The 14,819-nt window shown below is 56.3% G+C and overlaps 1 protein-coding gene and 1 long non-coding RNA gene across 3 annotated transcripts in view; one reads left to right on the plus strand and one right to left on the minus strand.

The window, feature by feature from the left end:
* Positions 1-14,819, minus strand: part of MROH2A (maestro heat like repeat family member 2A) — a 44,789-nt gene that overhangs the window by 26,028 nt on the left and 3,942 nt on the right. The window contains exons 4-15 of the mRNA XM_049614637.1: positions 12,733-12,864; positions 12,284-12,446; positions 10,043-10,141; positions 9,120-9,271; positions 8,504-8,647; positions 6,486-6,578; positions 6,174-6,252; positions 5,910-6,023; positions 3,147-3,223; positions 2,084-2,203; positions 1,672-1,782; positions 744-891 (exon numbers count right to left, since the gene is read on the minus strand). Of these exons, the coding sequence (XP_049470594.1) occupies positions 744-891; positions 1,672-1,782; positions 2,084-2,203; positions 3,147-3,223; positions 5,910-6,023; positions 6,174-6,252; positions 6,486-6,578; positions 8,504-8,647; positions 9,120-9,271; positions 10,043-10,141; positions 12,284-12,446; positions 12,733-12,864 (1,432 nt within the window). The remainder of the gene's footprint in view (positions 1-743; positions 892-1,671; positions 1,783-2,083; positions 2,204-3,146; positions 3,224-5,909; positions 6,024-6,173; positions 6,253-6,485; positions 6,579-8,503; positions 8,648-9,119; positions 9,272-10,042; positions 10,142-12,283; positions 12,447-12,732; positions 12,865-14,819) is intronic.
* Positions 9,289-14,144, plus strand: LOC125911046 (uncharacterized). Of its 2 annotated transcripts, none has more exons than XR_007454235.1 (5): positions 9,289-9,375; positions 9,616-10,077; positions 10,508-10,646; positions 10,822-11,990; positions 13,899-14,144. It is a non-coding gene; the product is annotated as an uncharacterized LOC125911046 (long non-coding RNA). The 2 variants fall into 2 exon arrangements; XR_007454236.1 differs by having other exon boundaries at positions 10,822-11,985.

Below are 14,819 nucleotides of genomic sequence, written 5' to 3' on the forward strand. Positions count from 1 at the left end.
CCTGCTGAAGCTGCCCGGCTGATACTGGGACACACCCCATGCTCCCATGCCCCTGTGCCCCTGAGAAGGGCTTTGCCCTAGAAGGTACTTTCCTGAACCGTCCCATTGCCCCCAGAACAGAGGATGGGTTGACACAGGGACCAGTGATAGGTCCATAAATAACATCATTTTAATTGGTTGATCCTAGGAAGAAGGGAGAATTGCGCTTTGCGCTGGGGCTTAGAAGACATCGGGGGCGGGGGCAGCTAGTCCAGAGCCCAGGGGAGGTCATGAAGAAGACCCTTCACCATTTGCCATCCCTGGCTCCTAAAGGGCTCCTAAAATCACACCCACCACCAGCAACGCCCATCCAGCAAAGCCCCAGCCCCACGAGAACAGCCCCCTTGGAATAGCAGTGTCACTCCACCCTTAGGTGGGGCCAGTCACTTCTTGGAGAGTCTGACATGGACAGTGCTCCACTGGGGTTACAGACGACTCCCATGGGACCCAGACAAGTCACATGTGGAGAAAGCCTGAGCCTCCATGGGTGAGGTCCTGGGAGGGGAGCAGGGGGAGGGGATGTGAGGAATGACCCGCCAAAGGAAGCTGGCTCCATTTCAACCCCTCCTCAGATATGCTAAGGGCCTCTGGCCTGGCTGTTTGGACTCCTAGACACTTCCTGGAAAACGGGGAGAGGACACACTCGGAGACACGGAGTGACCGGCCCACCCAAGCCCCCCAGCCAGCGCAGGGACGCTGCCCACCGTGCCTGCTCTTGCTGGCCACGCTGGCCTCCACATCCTTGGTGTGCGGCTGGCGTTCCGCCAGGTTTGTGAGACTGATGCAGATGGGAGTCAAGGCCTCGGTGTGATCTGTCTCCATGATGTAGCACAGGAGCCGCAGCCAGAACTCCTGGGTTGGGGGCAGAGGGGCAGGATCGGCGGCGGCATCCGTGGCCACACGAGATCCGTCAGGCCCGCCCCACGGTGCCGGCCTGTGAGTCCAGGACTGGCTCTAAGCAGGTGCTCCCTGGGCTGTAGCCACCGTGAATCTTCTCACTCTCTCTGTTATTCAGATAAGCTGCCCCCGGCCAGGGAGCGTCCAGCCCAGAGTCTCACAGAGTGGACAAGGATTCCCTCCTGATGCTATCATGGTAAATTTTTTCCTACTTTTTGCCAAATCACACTGTATCGCAATGAAAAGTTGACACCCTCGTTTCCCTCTTAAGCTTGTGACCTCCTTGGGGTTACACGGAGCCCTCGCAGTATAAGCCTTCGTGTCTTCACGTGCTAGGAACTCACTGGATGCTTGTGCAATTAAACAATTAAAATCATATCTACACACACACACACACACACACGAACACCAGGGCTGCAGGGGCTTTAAGGTAATAGACACATTTCTGGCAATAAGCCAACGGATACCTATTGAGGCCCTCTGCGTGCCAAGCACTGCCTTAGTGTCTGGGGGGCTAAGCTCCCACCAAGGACCCAGCTCTGGAACTGGACCTTCAAGGACAAGAGCTCGGGTCGTGGGAAGATGGAGGCCCTCCGGGCCCCCCAGGCAGCGGGACTGGGAGAAGAAACAACACAGAGCTCTGGGCATGCGTCATTGCCCTGTCCGCCCCCTCCACTCCGAGCCTGGTGTGGGACCCACACAAGTCAAGCTGTCGGCTGAAGGGTGACCACTCACATTGGTCATCCCACTGACGGAAGAGGTTATGATCCGCACGGTGTCCATGGTGACTTTGTGGACCATCTTCTCCTCCAGGTCCCTCTGATAAAAGCTCTCCCGGCGATTTGTCTGGAAGGCAGAACCGAGGGGTCCCTGCTTGCGGGCGGGTGCCCTGCAGCCTTCGGTGTGGCCTCCTCACCCCCGTGAGGCTCCACGCCCCGGAACCGGGTCTCCAGGGTTTTCTGGATTCCCTGCCTGGCGTGACTGCTCACACCTTTACCTACGGCTCACTGCGTCTCTGTGCCTGTGTCATGAACGCAGACTCACGCAGGTTCGAGCACAGATACACGGGGCGGATTCTTGCCTCAGTGCTTCGGCAGCCGCTTCCAAGGCCCGGCTGCGCCATGGTCTACATATCAGGGCCACTCACCAGTTTATAGGTGGATAGAGTCAGCTGCACAGACACGTACTTCAGGCCCCAGCCTCTGATCCTGTCCTGGTAGCCAGACAGAGCCAACTGGCCGATGATGCGGAGAATAGCCATCCTTACCTGTGGGGACGGGCAGCAGACAAGCCGGGGACTGGGATGGGCTCCGAGGGAGAAGGGCTCAGCATCTGACGCCGAATCCCGTGATCTGAGACGGCCAGGAATTGGGGGTGCTCTGGGCAGGAAGGAGCCTCAGGGGCTACCACCCACTCTGCCCCCCACCCCCTGCCTCGTCCAGGGGCGCCCATCTGCAGCAGGCCCACCCAGGAGCCCTATCTGAGCCTCCCAGAGACACGGAGCACACTCCCTTCTAGACAGGCTATGCCCTTCTCAGGCAGCCCTGGAGGGGACAGCCTGACTCTAATCCTGGGCCCGCCCAGGCTTGGGCTCACGTTTGTAAAACGCTACGTGGGGGCAGCACAGAACAAACCTGTTCTCTCTTCCCTTGACGGCCTCCACATTTTGAGAACAGCGTGGCCTAAATCTCCAGCCCAAATCCCACCCCACCCCCCCAGGCCCTCTAGACCCTCGCCCTCCTGGACCTACGACCAGAACTGAAGCTACATTCCAAGGTGGCCGTGGCTACAGTGGAGACCAGACTGTGGGGTTTTGGGGGCCTGTATCTGGAGGGTGCAAGGTGTGTGTCTTTCGAATTTCAAGTTGCTTTCTTCAAATGCAGTAAAGGCTACACAAAACCCTCAGGCAGCCACGCAGCTCTGGATGACGCCGGATTCACCCAGCCTCTCCTCTGTCCAGGGTGCTGGCTGGGCCCCTTCATTGGGCAACTCCAGGTCCTTGAGAGCTGTGGTCCTGCTCCCGTGGGCCTCACACTCCTCCAGCCCTACTCGGTGCTGGCCAGGAAGCTAGGTTTTCCATCAAAGGGCCTCCAGCAGGCTGCCCTCCCCACAGAGCTGGAGAGGAGTGAAGGCCGCCCACCGGACTTCCCTCCGCCGCCCCCTCAGAGTGCCCCGAGCCCCATCCCCTTCCGGGTGTCTGCCCCCGTTACCTTGAAGCGGGTGTCAGAGAGGGTGGTCTTGACCACCCGGATGGCCAGGTAGATGGTCCTGACATTCATTCTGGGCTCTGAAAGAGGAACACCAGCCTGGAGGGCCACCGGCCTCAGAGCTGGGCTCTGAGGCGATGCCCGGGACTCCCAGCGAGACCCCCAGAGCAGCAGGCCTGCCCCCCACCTTCTACCAGGAGCCAGGCATCAGCTGGCTCGTCCACGTCACGCCTCCTGAGAGCCTCCGACTCCCACCGCGGCTCGGGGCCGCCTCCCTCAGAGGCCTCGCTGGCCACCTCCCTGTCCTCTCAATGTCTGTCCCACCCCACCCGGTGCCAGGGGAGAGCATGGCTTTTATGCCTCACAGCTTGGCCTCTGCTTTGTGATTCTCATGGAACCCAGCCGGACCCTCCTTGAGGTGAGAGCCCCACCTACTATCACTTTAGCACCTTCAGGTGGGCACATGGAGGGCTGGGCACACGGTGGGCACGCATCGACCGTTAAGCACAGCAGGGCAGAGCCCGGGCTCTGGTACCAGGCTGCCTGGGTTCAGACCCTGTGTCTGCCACAACGTAGCTATGTGACCGCAGGTGAATTCCTCAGCCCCCTGTGCCTCAGTTTCCCTACCTTTAAAATGTGGATAACAACAGTACCTCTCTCACAGAGCTTCTGTGAGCAGTAATGACAGCGCTTGGCACACAAGAAGTGCTTTGGAAGCGTTTGTTAGTCATAGAATTGCGGACAGCCGATTGGGGGAGAAGGAAGATTGACAGAGGTAAGAAAGAGGGGCGCCTGGGTGCCTCAGTTGGTTAAGCATCTGACTCTTCACATCGGCTCAGGCCGTGATCTCGCTGTCGTGGGATCGAGCCCCGCAGTGAGCTCTGTGCGGACAGCATGGAGCCTGCTTGGGATTCTCTCTCTCCCTCTCTCTCTCTGCCCCTCCCCCTGCCAAAATAAATAAATCAACTTAAACAAAAGAGAGAGAGAGAGAGAGAGAGAGAGGTAAGAGAGCCATGAGAAGATTCTGGAGAGGTCCAGTGTGGACAGAATTGCAGTCGGGTGCTCGGGCTCACAGTACACACAAGGCTACATGTTACTACAAGTCAATGCTGGTGGACAAGTAGCGGGCAACCAGGCACTAAGAGAGCAGGTTCCAATTTTGAGTTTTTATCTGCAAAATAGAAACTTTTTTACTGATTTTAAGAATAATGTGTGTTCATTGCAAAATTAAACTAAAAGGTAAGCACTCAACAGTTTGTGTCCTTCTACACTCACTCAGGCAAAGCTAAGCATATAGATTTCTTGCAAGTAATCAAGATCATGTAACACCCTACCCCCCACACCATACTATCACCCTTAATACAGAGAGGGCTTCTTTCCCATGAAAAAATACAGATTGACTATATCCTTTAAGGTTGAGTAATATTCCACTATGTGTATATACTATTCTTCATTCCAGAAATTCCCTATAGAAAAACATTTAGGTTGTTTCTAATGTTTTGCTTGTATGCACGATGTGGTAATGAACGTCATTGTCCAGTTACCTTCGGGCAATTATATCCTTCAGACAATTGTCAAGAAGCTGGACTGTTGAGCCCAAGTTTTGGTCCCTAACCAACTGAACATCCAGAATGCTTTATCAACTTACACAAGAAGCTAGTTTCTTTTTTTTTTTTTTCTAGCACAGGGATTAGCAAAGTATAACCCGCAGGCTGAATCCAGATCAAAGCCCATTTTTGTAAATAAAGTTTTATTGGAACATAGCCCCACTGTGCAGTTTATGACTGCTTTTACACAGCTGAGTAACTGTCACAGAGACCATATGGCCTATAAAGCTGAAAGTATTTTTACTATCAGGCCTTTTACAAAAAAATGGTGAGGCCAACTCTAGTCATTATTATCTCTGTCCATCAGATAAATCTGCATTTTTTTTTTAAGAGGAAGTTTCACTGTCAGCAGAACGTGCTTCATATAAAGTTGCCCAGTCTGTGCACTGCACAAGGCACTCAGCTGAAGGACTGAACAGGAGTGGCCATGCTCTTCTCACCAAATCATGAACCTGCTGGGCCACGTGCTCCCAGCAAGGGATGTCTTGTCCCAGTTCACACAGAGGCACTGTCTGAGCTGCTGCCTCAGCTGGGGAGATTATTTCCCTTTTGATAACAGGGCCAGGGTTCTAGTTTGGGCTTAGGGATTCAGAATCAGGAGTTTCGACTATGATTGGGCACTGGGACAGTGGGGCTTTAGGGCTATGCCTACATGACATAACTAGGCCTTACATAAAGCCTTTGATTTAGTTTTTTTTTGGGGGGGGTAGTTCTAAGATTCAGATTAAAAGTTGGAGGGGTGCCTGGGTGGCTCAGTCGGTTGGTTAAGCGTCCGACTTCGGCTCAGGTCATGATCTCACGGTCCGTGAGTTCGAGCCCCGTGTCGGGCTCTGTGCTGTGCTGACAGCTCGGAGCCCAGAGCCTGCTTCTCTCTGCCTCTCCCCCACTCACGCTCTGTCTATCAAGAAATGAATAAACGTTAAAAAAAAAAAGTTGGAAATTCAGACTCAGGTGGAAGCCAGGATTCAGGGTTTGCGGACACAGCTGGGGGTGGGAGTCACGGTGCTGGTTAGGTTCAAGCACAGAAAATGCGAGGCAACAGACAGCCATGACCCCTTGGCCCAGCCAGCGATGTCAACAAAAGAGGAAATGACCGAGTTCCAGATATGTGTGAGACCCGCTTCCCCTGACTCCCGCCCCACCTCCTGGTCCTGCTCACCAGCTGCGCTCACTACTGCCCTAATCAGGGTCAATGTCCCCACGCGGATGGCCTCTTGGCTCATCTCCATCTGACCGAGGAAGAATTTCATCAGCTCCTTGGGGTAGGACCGGGCTGCACGGGGGAAGGCTGCCTTAGTCATACGCCCCCTGGGCCAGACAGATGGAGCCAGAGGAGGCAGCCCTGGGGGGCGGGGGCTCCCGGGGGGGGGGCAGGGACTCCCCCCCCCCAATCAGGCTCACAGGGGACCTGAGGGAGCCTCACCGAGGGCTATGAAGCAGTGTACGATCTCCGCCAGGTTTTGGCTGCTGTACTGCTGCTGGGCAGGAGCCTTGGCACACACCTGGGGAGGGGGCGTGCAGGGAGGGTGGTGAGACGACAAGCAGAGGCGGGATGCAAGTACGGGGCGGTCCGGCCGTGGCAGAGCTGCGTGGGCAACCAATGCCTCCCAGCCCCCGTGGGATACGGGAGCCAGATGAACGAGATGGGGGCTCCACAGCCACACCACCTGCCACCGCCCACTCCCCATGGCAGCACCCCGAGAATGCTGGTGCCCCGCCAAGCTCGCGGCCTCACCTGGATGTGCAGTTCCGTGAAAACGGTGTGTAGTTGCATTTGGGGGACAGGGGTGTTGGTGGTGACGGACGTTTCCAGGATCTGCCTCAAGACCTGCAATGAACGGGCCGATGATTCAGGGTCAGTGAACTCTGGACTCTTGTGGCTCAGAGGGGCCCATCAGCCGGCGGTATCAGCATCCCCCCTGGGAGCTGGCGAGAAACGCAGAGGATGTGGAGAAACGGGGACCCTCTTGTACCATTGGTGGGAATGCAAACTGGTGCAGCCGCTCTGGAAAACAGTGTGGAGGTTCCTCAAAAAATTAAAAATAGACCTACCCCATGACCCAGCAGTAGCACTGCTAGGAATTTCCCCAAGGGATACAGGAGTGCTGATGCATAGGGGCACTTGTACCCCAATGTTTATAGCAGCACTTTCAACAATAGCCAAATTATGGAAAGAGCCTAAAAGTCCATCAACTAATGAACGGATAAAGAAATTGTGGTTTATATACACAATGGAATACTACGTGGCAATGAGAAAGAATGAAATATGGCCTTTTGTAGCAACGTGGATGGAACTGGAGAGTGTTATGCTAAGTGAAATAAGCCATACAGAGAAAGACAGATACCATATGGTTTCACTCTTATGTGGATCCTGAGAAACTTAACAGAAACCCATGGGGGAAGGGAAGGGCGAAAAAAAGTTACAGAGGGGGAAGGAGGCAAACCATAAGAGACTCTTAAATACTGAGAACAAACTGAGGGTTGATGGGGCGCGGGTGATGGGCATTGAGGAGGGCACCTGTTGGGATGAGCACTGGGTGTTGTATGGAAACCAATTCGACAATAAATTTCATAAAAAGAAAAAAGAAAGAAAAAGAAAGAAATGCAGTCTCTCAGGCTGCATTTGATGCAGCCTGAGATTTGATGAATCCGATCCTGCATTGTCAACAAGCCCCCAAGCTATTCCCAGGCACAGTGATGCTTGGAAAGTGCTGTGCTAAGCCCCTGAGCATGGCATTCAAGGCCCTCTTCCCCTTTCTCCCCTATCCACCTGGCAGCGAATCTCATTCTTCAGCCAGAGTGATCGAAGGACGGCCCCCTAAATCTATCGTATCAATTTCTGCTCTTTGCTTTTGTAGCTGAGGACCACGCCTCTGCTGTGGTGAGTGACACAGCCCAGGTCACGCCTTCACTCAGAACCCTGCCAAGGCTCCATCCCACACAGGTTACGGGCTATCGTGGGTTAAAGGGTCTCCCGAAAATTCATGTGCACCCGGAGCCTCAGAATGTGACTTTATTTGAAAATGAGGCTTTCCAGGGGCACCTGGGTGGCTCAGGCGGTCAAGGGTCCAGCTTCGGCTCAGGTCATGATCTCACGGTTTGTGAGTTCGAGCCCCACATCGGGCTCTGTGCCGACAGCTGGGAGCCCGGATCCTGCTTCAGATTCTGTGTCTCCCTCTCTCTCTCTCTGTCTGTCCCCCGCTCGTGCTCTGTCTCTGTCTCCCAAAAGTAAACATTAACAAAATTAAAAGAAAAAAGAAAATGAGGCTTTCCAGATGTCATGAGGTAAGGGCCTCAGATGAAATGAACCATCCTGGATTTAAGATGGGTCTGAAGTCCAACAACTGGCGTCCTTATAAGAAGAGGGGAGGACGCGGAGAAGAGAGCACGTGAAGAGAGGGGGACGACGGAAGGCTGCAGCCACCAGCCAAGCAACGCGTGGGGCCCCCGGAAGCCGGAAGAGGCAGCCAAAGGATTCCTCTCCAGGGCCTTCGGGAGGAGCGCCCCTGGAACGTGAGGCTGCATTTCTGTGACTTGGAGCCGCCCACCCTGTGGTTCTCCTACGGCAGCCCCAGGAAACTAACACGCAGCCTCACCGCAGCCTCCAAGACCCTTTGGGATCTCGTCCCTTCCACCTGGAACAGCAGTGTTTGTTTCTCAAAAATCCAGTGAGTGCGGAGCCCCGGCTTCTACTCAGGTGACACTCCCCCTGCCGACGCGGGACCCAGAGGAGCCAAGCCTGCAGCCTCTCACCTGCGTGATGAACAGGGCCTCCAGGCCGCCCCGGTATTCCGCCAGCAGCAGAGGGATGTAGTCGTACAACTGATTCCGAAGGTCGTCGTTGGGCAGGAGGAGGGTCAGCATGGGCTTCAGGGACTTGATGACCCCCAGCTTCACCTACCACAGGAGCCCGGGAGCCCCAGCGAGGCCCAGTGAGGTCACCCCATCCAGAGAGTCCAGGGCACGTGACAGAGAGGGCCTTGGGAGTAGTCGGGGCCCCACCCGAGACCCCACGGGCAGGCGACGAGCCCGGACTGTCCCTGCGAGTCCCGGCTCTGTCACTTGGGAGAACCTGTCTGAGCGCCTGAGTTTCCTCGTCTGTAAAACGGTCCTACGGCACAGCTCCTCTAGGTAAAACGCACCATAACAGGGACCCTCCTCCAGCAACTCCTGGGGTCTTTCTCAAGCCAGGCCCCCCGGGGCCCCAGGGCCCGTGCAGGTCAGCTCCTCCATTGATCGGGTCACCGTCTCTCCGGGTTCTGAGAACGAGGCTGGACCCAGTGGTCTCTCAGCCCTCCTTAGCCACACAGGCTGGGGAGCCAGGACCTGGGGGGGACCACAGGACCCCCTTGAGAGGGGTGCTTCTCACCTCAGGGTTGTGGTTCCTTAGCCACACGGTCACGAAATAGCGATACATCGGGAAGAGCTTCATGGCAAACTGATCTTCCGTCATCACAGGGTACACACTGTCCTCCAGATGCCGCAGGTAAAACTGGACCGTCTCACAGAAGGTCTCCATGGCTACGGAGCAGGGTGGGGGCGGTGAGCCCTGAGGGGCAGCAGCGGACGAGGTCTCCCCGGGCCACCTCCCTCCAGAAGCGTCGGCACACTTCTGTAACCAGCAGGTGAGCGAGATGGCCTCAGACAGCCTAGAAAATGCCTCTCTTCAGCCCGTGCTCTCTGCCTTCCAATTTTTATCAGCTTTCTACCTGTGTGTGAGGGGGGGTGTTAAGCCTACGGGTGTGTCCAGACCCCAGTCCTTGAGCTTCACATACAGGGGTCAAGGGTAGGATATGACTCCTTACTCACAGCCCGAGGATTGTCCCACAGAGGGCAGTGAGCACATTTTGTCTTATTCTTCTCAGGTACCAGGGATTTGGGACCCCCCGAAACACTTAAGAAATCAAAACCTGGGGCAAGGAGATCAGACCATAAAGAGCATCCGAGACCAGCCCTGGTCGGGCCCAACATAGAGCCATGTTCCCTGGTTCCCTCTCCTGTGAAATCCCGTCGTCCTCCTGAAACGCTCGAAACAGAGCCGGGTAAACCGAGTCACAGAGACAACTTCCTCCCGCTAAGCCGTGTTCCCTTGAAAGCACCGGCCACAGTTCCACCACCTGTGCTCCCCTCCCTGAGAGCCGATCGGGGCCACACGAAGCAGGAGATTGGACAAATGCTCGGGAATAAGTGAACAACCCACCTCCTGTTCAGCAAACCCCTCCACCCGCTTGCCCGGGGCCCTCGTCCAGCCCCCTGGCCGGGCCCCACCGGCGGGCCCCACCAGGCACGTACCACTGCAGATCACCTGGCACATCTTGGCTTCATTGGTGAGCCTCAGCATCGTGAATATGGTGGCCAGGGTGATGCCCATGTATGGCATGAATTCAAACACTGTGCAGCGGGATGAGAGGTGGCAGGGAGTCGGGGGCGGGTCAGCAGGGACAGGGCAGAGGACAAGCCCGCTTCCTGCCACCTCCCGCCCCCACGGGGCCCGGCGTGTGGCTGAGGCCACAGGATAAAGTGTGGAAGTCAGTGGGAGGTGAAAGGAACAAACCGGAAACAAGCGAAGGGGGAGGAAGCAGGAAAGGAAGGAGACCGGGGACAGGGAGACAGAAGGAGGAGGAGGAGGAGGAGGAGGAGGAGGAGGAGGAGGAGGAGACAGAACCATAGGGAGGAGCGTGCAGAGCAGAAAGTCACGGAGGGGAGACTGAGCGTGGCTCCTGGATAGATGCCTGGCTCTTTACGTGTCCCACCAAGGTCCTTGGATGAACAAAGACACAGGGAGACAGGCAGCAAGAAAGAGAGACCAGAAGAAGGCAACAGGCGGGCAGAGAAAGGAAGGAAACCGAGGGATACTGGGGGCAGAGAAGAGGCGTTGTTGGGGGAAAGGGAACAGGTGACAGAGCCACCCTCCCCTCCAAGCCTGGCCCCTCCAACGGCCGTCTCAGAGCAGCTAGTCCCCTGTCCCCCGCCCCACTCTCTCCACCCACCCGGCCCCATCTGACCAGAGCCCCTGCAAAACAGGACACGCTGGCCCCCGGGCCCTTCCTGAGCCACCGCCCTTCTCGCAGGTTCCACACCACCGCCACCCTGTCCCCGTCTCCCTGCCAACTCTCTTCCTGACGTCGGGTTTCTCCGAGCTGGGTTCTGCCCGCCTCCTCTCCTGTGTCTGCATCTGTGGGCGTGGACAGCTTTGAGCACCACCCACACGCCAAAGACCCTGGGAGGAAGGCCCCCCACACCTGCCCTCGGACCCGACTCCGCATCCACCCATCAGCTGGCCACCTGACCCCGCCCCTCGAAAGTCCCACAGGAATGTGAACTCAGTGCACCTGCCCGGCAGCCAGCTGCTCACGCCTGAAGCTGGGAGTCTTCCTTGGCTCCTCTTTTTTTTCCTTCACCTCCAGCACAGAACTCACCAGCAAGTCCCATCAGTCGGAGCCTCATTCATCTCTCCCGTCTGCACACCCCTCACCAGCTTGGCCCCAGCCTCAGCCACCATCGCCTCTCACATACACACCTCTCATCCCTTCTCCACCCACACAACAGCTAGAATGTTCCTCCTGGAACCTGTGTGTCACAAGGCAACCCTGCAGCTTTCCAGGGCTCTCAAGTAAGGTCCAGACTCTACCACACCCACCAGGCCCTGCCAGCCTCTCCAACCCTACTTTCCACCATCTGCCCTCCCCCTAACGACAGCCACAGTGACCTCTCAGTCCTTCAGAGAAGCTGAGCCTTTCCCTGCCTCAGGGCCTTTGCACATGACGTTCTCCGTGCAGAACGCCCTCCCGCATCTGGTTCTTCACCATCGTCTCGTCCTTTCGGGTCACAGCTGAAATGTCACTACCCCAGTGAGGGCCCCACAGAGGTGAGGTCCCCTCCCTCCTGATCTCAAACAGCCACCAGGCTGTTCTCGTCACACCACATGTCATCTCATATGATGATGGCCGATTTTCTTGTTTATTTGTTTACCGTCCTTTATGGAGGCGGGACCGAGCACATTGTACTCACTGCCACTGTGCAGCGGGAGCTCAGCACCTGCTTGTGGAATGGGGGAGGGGGGGGAGGGGATAAGAAGGAAAAGAGATGAGAACACGAGAGAACGGGGCCCGAGAGGGAGAGCGGTCTGGAGAAAGAACGGCAGAGGAATGAAGAGACAGAAATGAGAGGCAGGAACACGGAATCTTGACAGCTGAGGGAGACGCGGAGACGGAAAGAAGGAATGCCAGAGGAAGGTAAGGTAAGAGGGGGGATGGTTGAAGCGGGAGACAGGGATGAAGGAGAGCTTGTGTCGGGATGAGCACTGGGCGATGCATGGAATCGTCAGGTGACTGGATGACCCTCCTGAAACTGATATTACGCTGGACTCAAAAGAAAAACTTAAAAAAATGTAAAAACTAGAAAAGAGAGAAATGGGGCTGGTCAGAGAAGAGAGAGGCAGTGACCGGGAGGGAGCGCCAGGCCGGCCTGCGGGGCCAGACACCCCCCCCCCACCCCGCCACCGCCCCGGGCTGAGGACCCACGTGCGCCTACCGTTGCCATTGGCCAGTTTCGCCAAGGTGACGATGACGAATTCGTCCGTGAGGTTGAGAGGCTTGAGGTGGTGCTGCAGCTCATACATGACCAAGTTGAAGTGGTTGCGGGACAAAGCCACCAGGGTGTCGCTGGCCACCTCTGCCTTCACGTAGCCCTCCACCTGCAGGGGACGGGGGAGGGACGTGTGTCTCCACCACCCGCTGGGCTGCCATGAAAACCCTCCTGCCCCACACCTGCTCCAGCTCAGGCTCCGCCTCTTCTTGCCCCCCCCCGCCCCCCGAGGTCACTGGACCAGAGAAGCCAAGCCTCTCCCTGCCTCAGGGCCTTTGCACATGATGTTCTCCGTGCAGAATTAAATCCTGCATCCACCCCAGGCCACCAACATCTCAGCCCCTGGGCTGGCAGGGGAGGGGGGCAGGCCACCGATGGACCCAGGGCTTCACTACCTCCAGGCTCTCCCTCATCTCCTTGGAGGCGATGGCGACCAGCCTCTGGACGCCCTGATCCTCTAGCTCCCCCTCCTGCTGGATGATCTCCTGGAGGATGTTGTAAATGTTGACTTTGCGCTGGGTGGAAATCTGGGAAACGATTACGGGCGGGCGGGAAGATCCTGGACTAGGTTGTGGCGCCTGGGATGGACCCAGCCCTGCCCCCAACACAGCCCACCATCTTCTCCCTCCACTGGCCCTCCTCCCATATACCCGTGATTGGCAAGATATGTGTATTTGATCTTTGTCCCCTTTCTGGTTTCTGGCACAGAGCTCCTAAAACCCTTGGGAGTTCCCTAAGTGATGAGAGCCCTGAAAGAGTCCTTTGTTGCCTTAATGAGGTGACTTGGAAAGCACCTAAGGATGGGGGCTGGTTGCCAGGAGAACCATCCCTTTCATTAGAGGGTCGTAACTTTCAGTCTTGGAGTGGGGGAGGGGCCGGAATCCGAATGCATTGACCACAGCCAATGATTCAATCAGCGGTGCCTCTGTAATGAGGCCTCCGTAGATCGCAGATCAGGGCTCAGCGAGCTTCCGGCCTGGCAAACACATGGGGATTCTGGGAGAGCGGTGCACCCCAAGAAAGCACAGAACCTCCGCACCCGTTCCCCGTGGCTTCCCCTCTGCATCACCTCCATCTGGCCATTCCTGAGTTCGATCCTTTTATAATAGACTAATCCAGCGAGCGGTCTGTTCCTCTGAGTTGTGTGACCCACTCTAGCAAATCAATCAAACCCAGGGAGGGAGTTCGACAGCCAGTCGGTCAGAGGCACGGGGGACAAGCAGGGGCGGGGGCAGCTTTGTGGGACTGAGCCCTTAACCTATGGGATCCGATGCTGTCTCCAGGTGGGTAGGTCAGAACTGAGCTGAACTGTGGGACACCCCACTGGTGTTTGAGAACCGCTCGGTGGCGGAGGCGGGTGGGGAACCCCACACGCATTGCAACTGGTTCCAGAATGAGTCATACCCCACCTGGCGGTTGTCCTCAAGCTGCCCAAGAGGCAGGCCCTACGGTGTTCTACCCTCAACACCGTTCTCCGCCCTCCCCCCGTCCGACTCATCCAACTGGCCCTGGCGGTGTGTCCCGCAAATCTGTTCTCTTTTCCCTGTTCTCGGTCCGGCAGAGTCAGCAAGACAAGAGTCACATGGTCAGCGCCCCAGATTCTCCACACACTTGTCACTGGCCCACTTGAAAGCCCAAGAACGCAGTCCGCCCTGGTGGGGGAGCACTCGATGCCAAGAAATGTGCCTCTCACTCCCTTTTGATTCCTAGATAGCCTTATCGCCATCTTAAATGACCCCGTTTAAGGTAGAATTGGACAAAGAGACCGTATTCCCAGACCATGGCGATTAAAATAGCCCTTACTGAATCAGGCTTGACCAGCTGCTCTTGCAGAATGAGTGTGGGCCGTTGACATGGGGGCCATGGCCCGCAAAGCCCTTGGAAAGGGGCCTCCTCTCTGTTGGGAGGGCGGCCACTTCCCAGCAGCCCCAGAGGCCTTGGAAAAGGCACCTCAAGAAGGAAGAAATTCACTCAAACTTATATGTTCACCTAGTGAAATCTGCTCCAGAGAGTCGTGGCCTTGTTTGCCTGGTGTCGCCCTAGCGAATAACCGAGGCTTCTAAACTCCAACCAGAGATTCCTCATGAAAATCCCTGGAAGTAAGAAAACTGGGGGGCCTTGGCCGTTCGGTACTGCCTGGCCCTGGACCAGTGTCCCTCAGTCTTTTTTTAGATCATTCCCTAAAGAGCCTTCTTAGACATTTTTTCCTGATTGCACCCCTACGCATGAAGCCTTAATTCCCCGAGTATATGGCGTATCTGTTTATGTGCCTCTCTGTACTTGATACATAAAGAAGTAAGGTTTTCTTCAGCGAATCCATTTTACCCGGGGGTAGGGGGAACAGTATCACCCCCGTGGAGAATGCATGCTCTAGCTTTTCAAAGAGAACTCAAGGACACCTGTAGGCTTCATTAACACTCCTGCAGGACCTGTATAAACAGCCAGGTAAATTTTAATAAGACCAGCCTCCTCTGTGATCAAG

Source organism: Panthera uncia (genome assembly GCF_023721935.1).
Source record: "Panthera uncia isolate 11264 chromosome C1 unlocalized genomic scaffold, Puncia_PCG_1.0 HiC_scaffold_3, whole genome shotgun sequence".
NCBI classification, from domain to species: domain Eukaryota; kingdom Metazoa; phylum Chordata; class Mammalia; order Carnivora; family Felidae; genus Panthera; species Panthera uncia.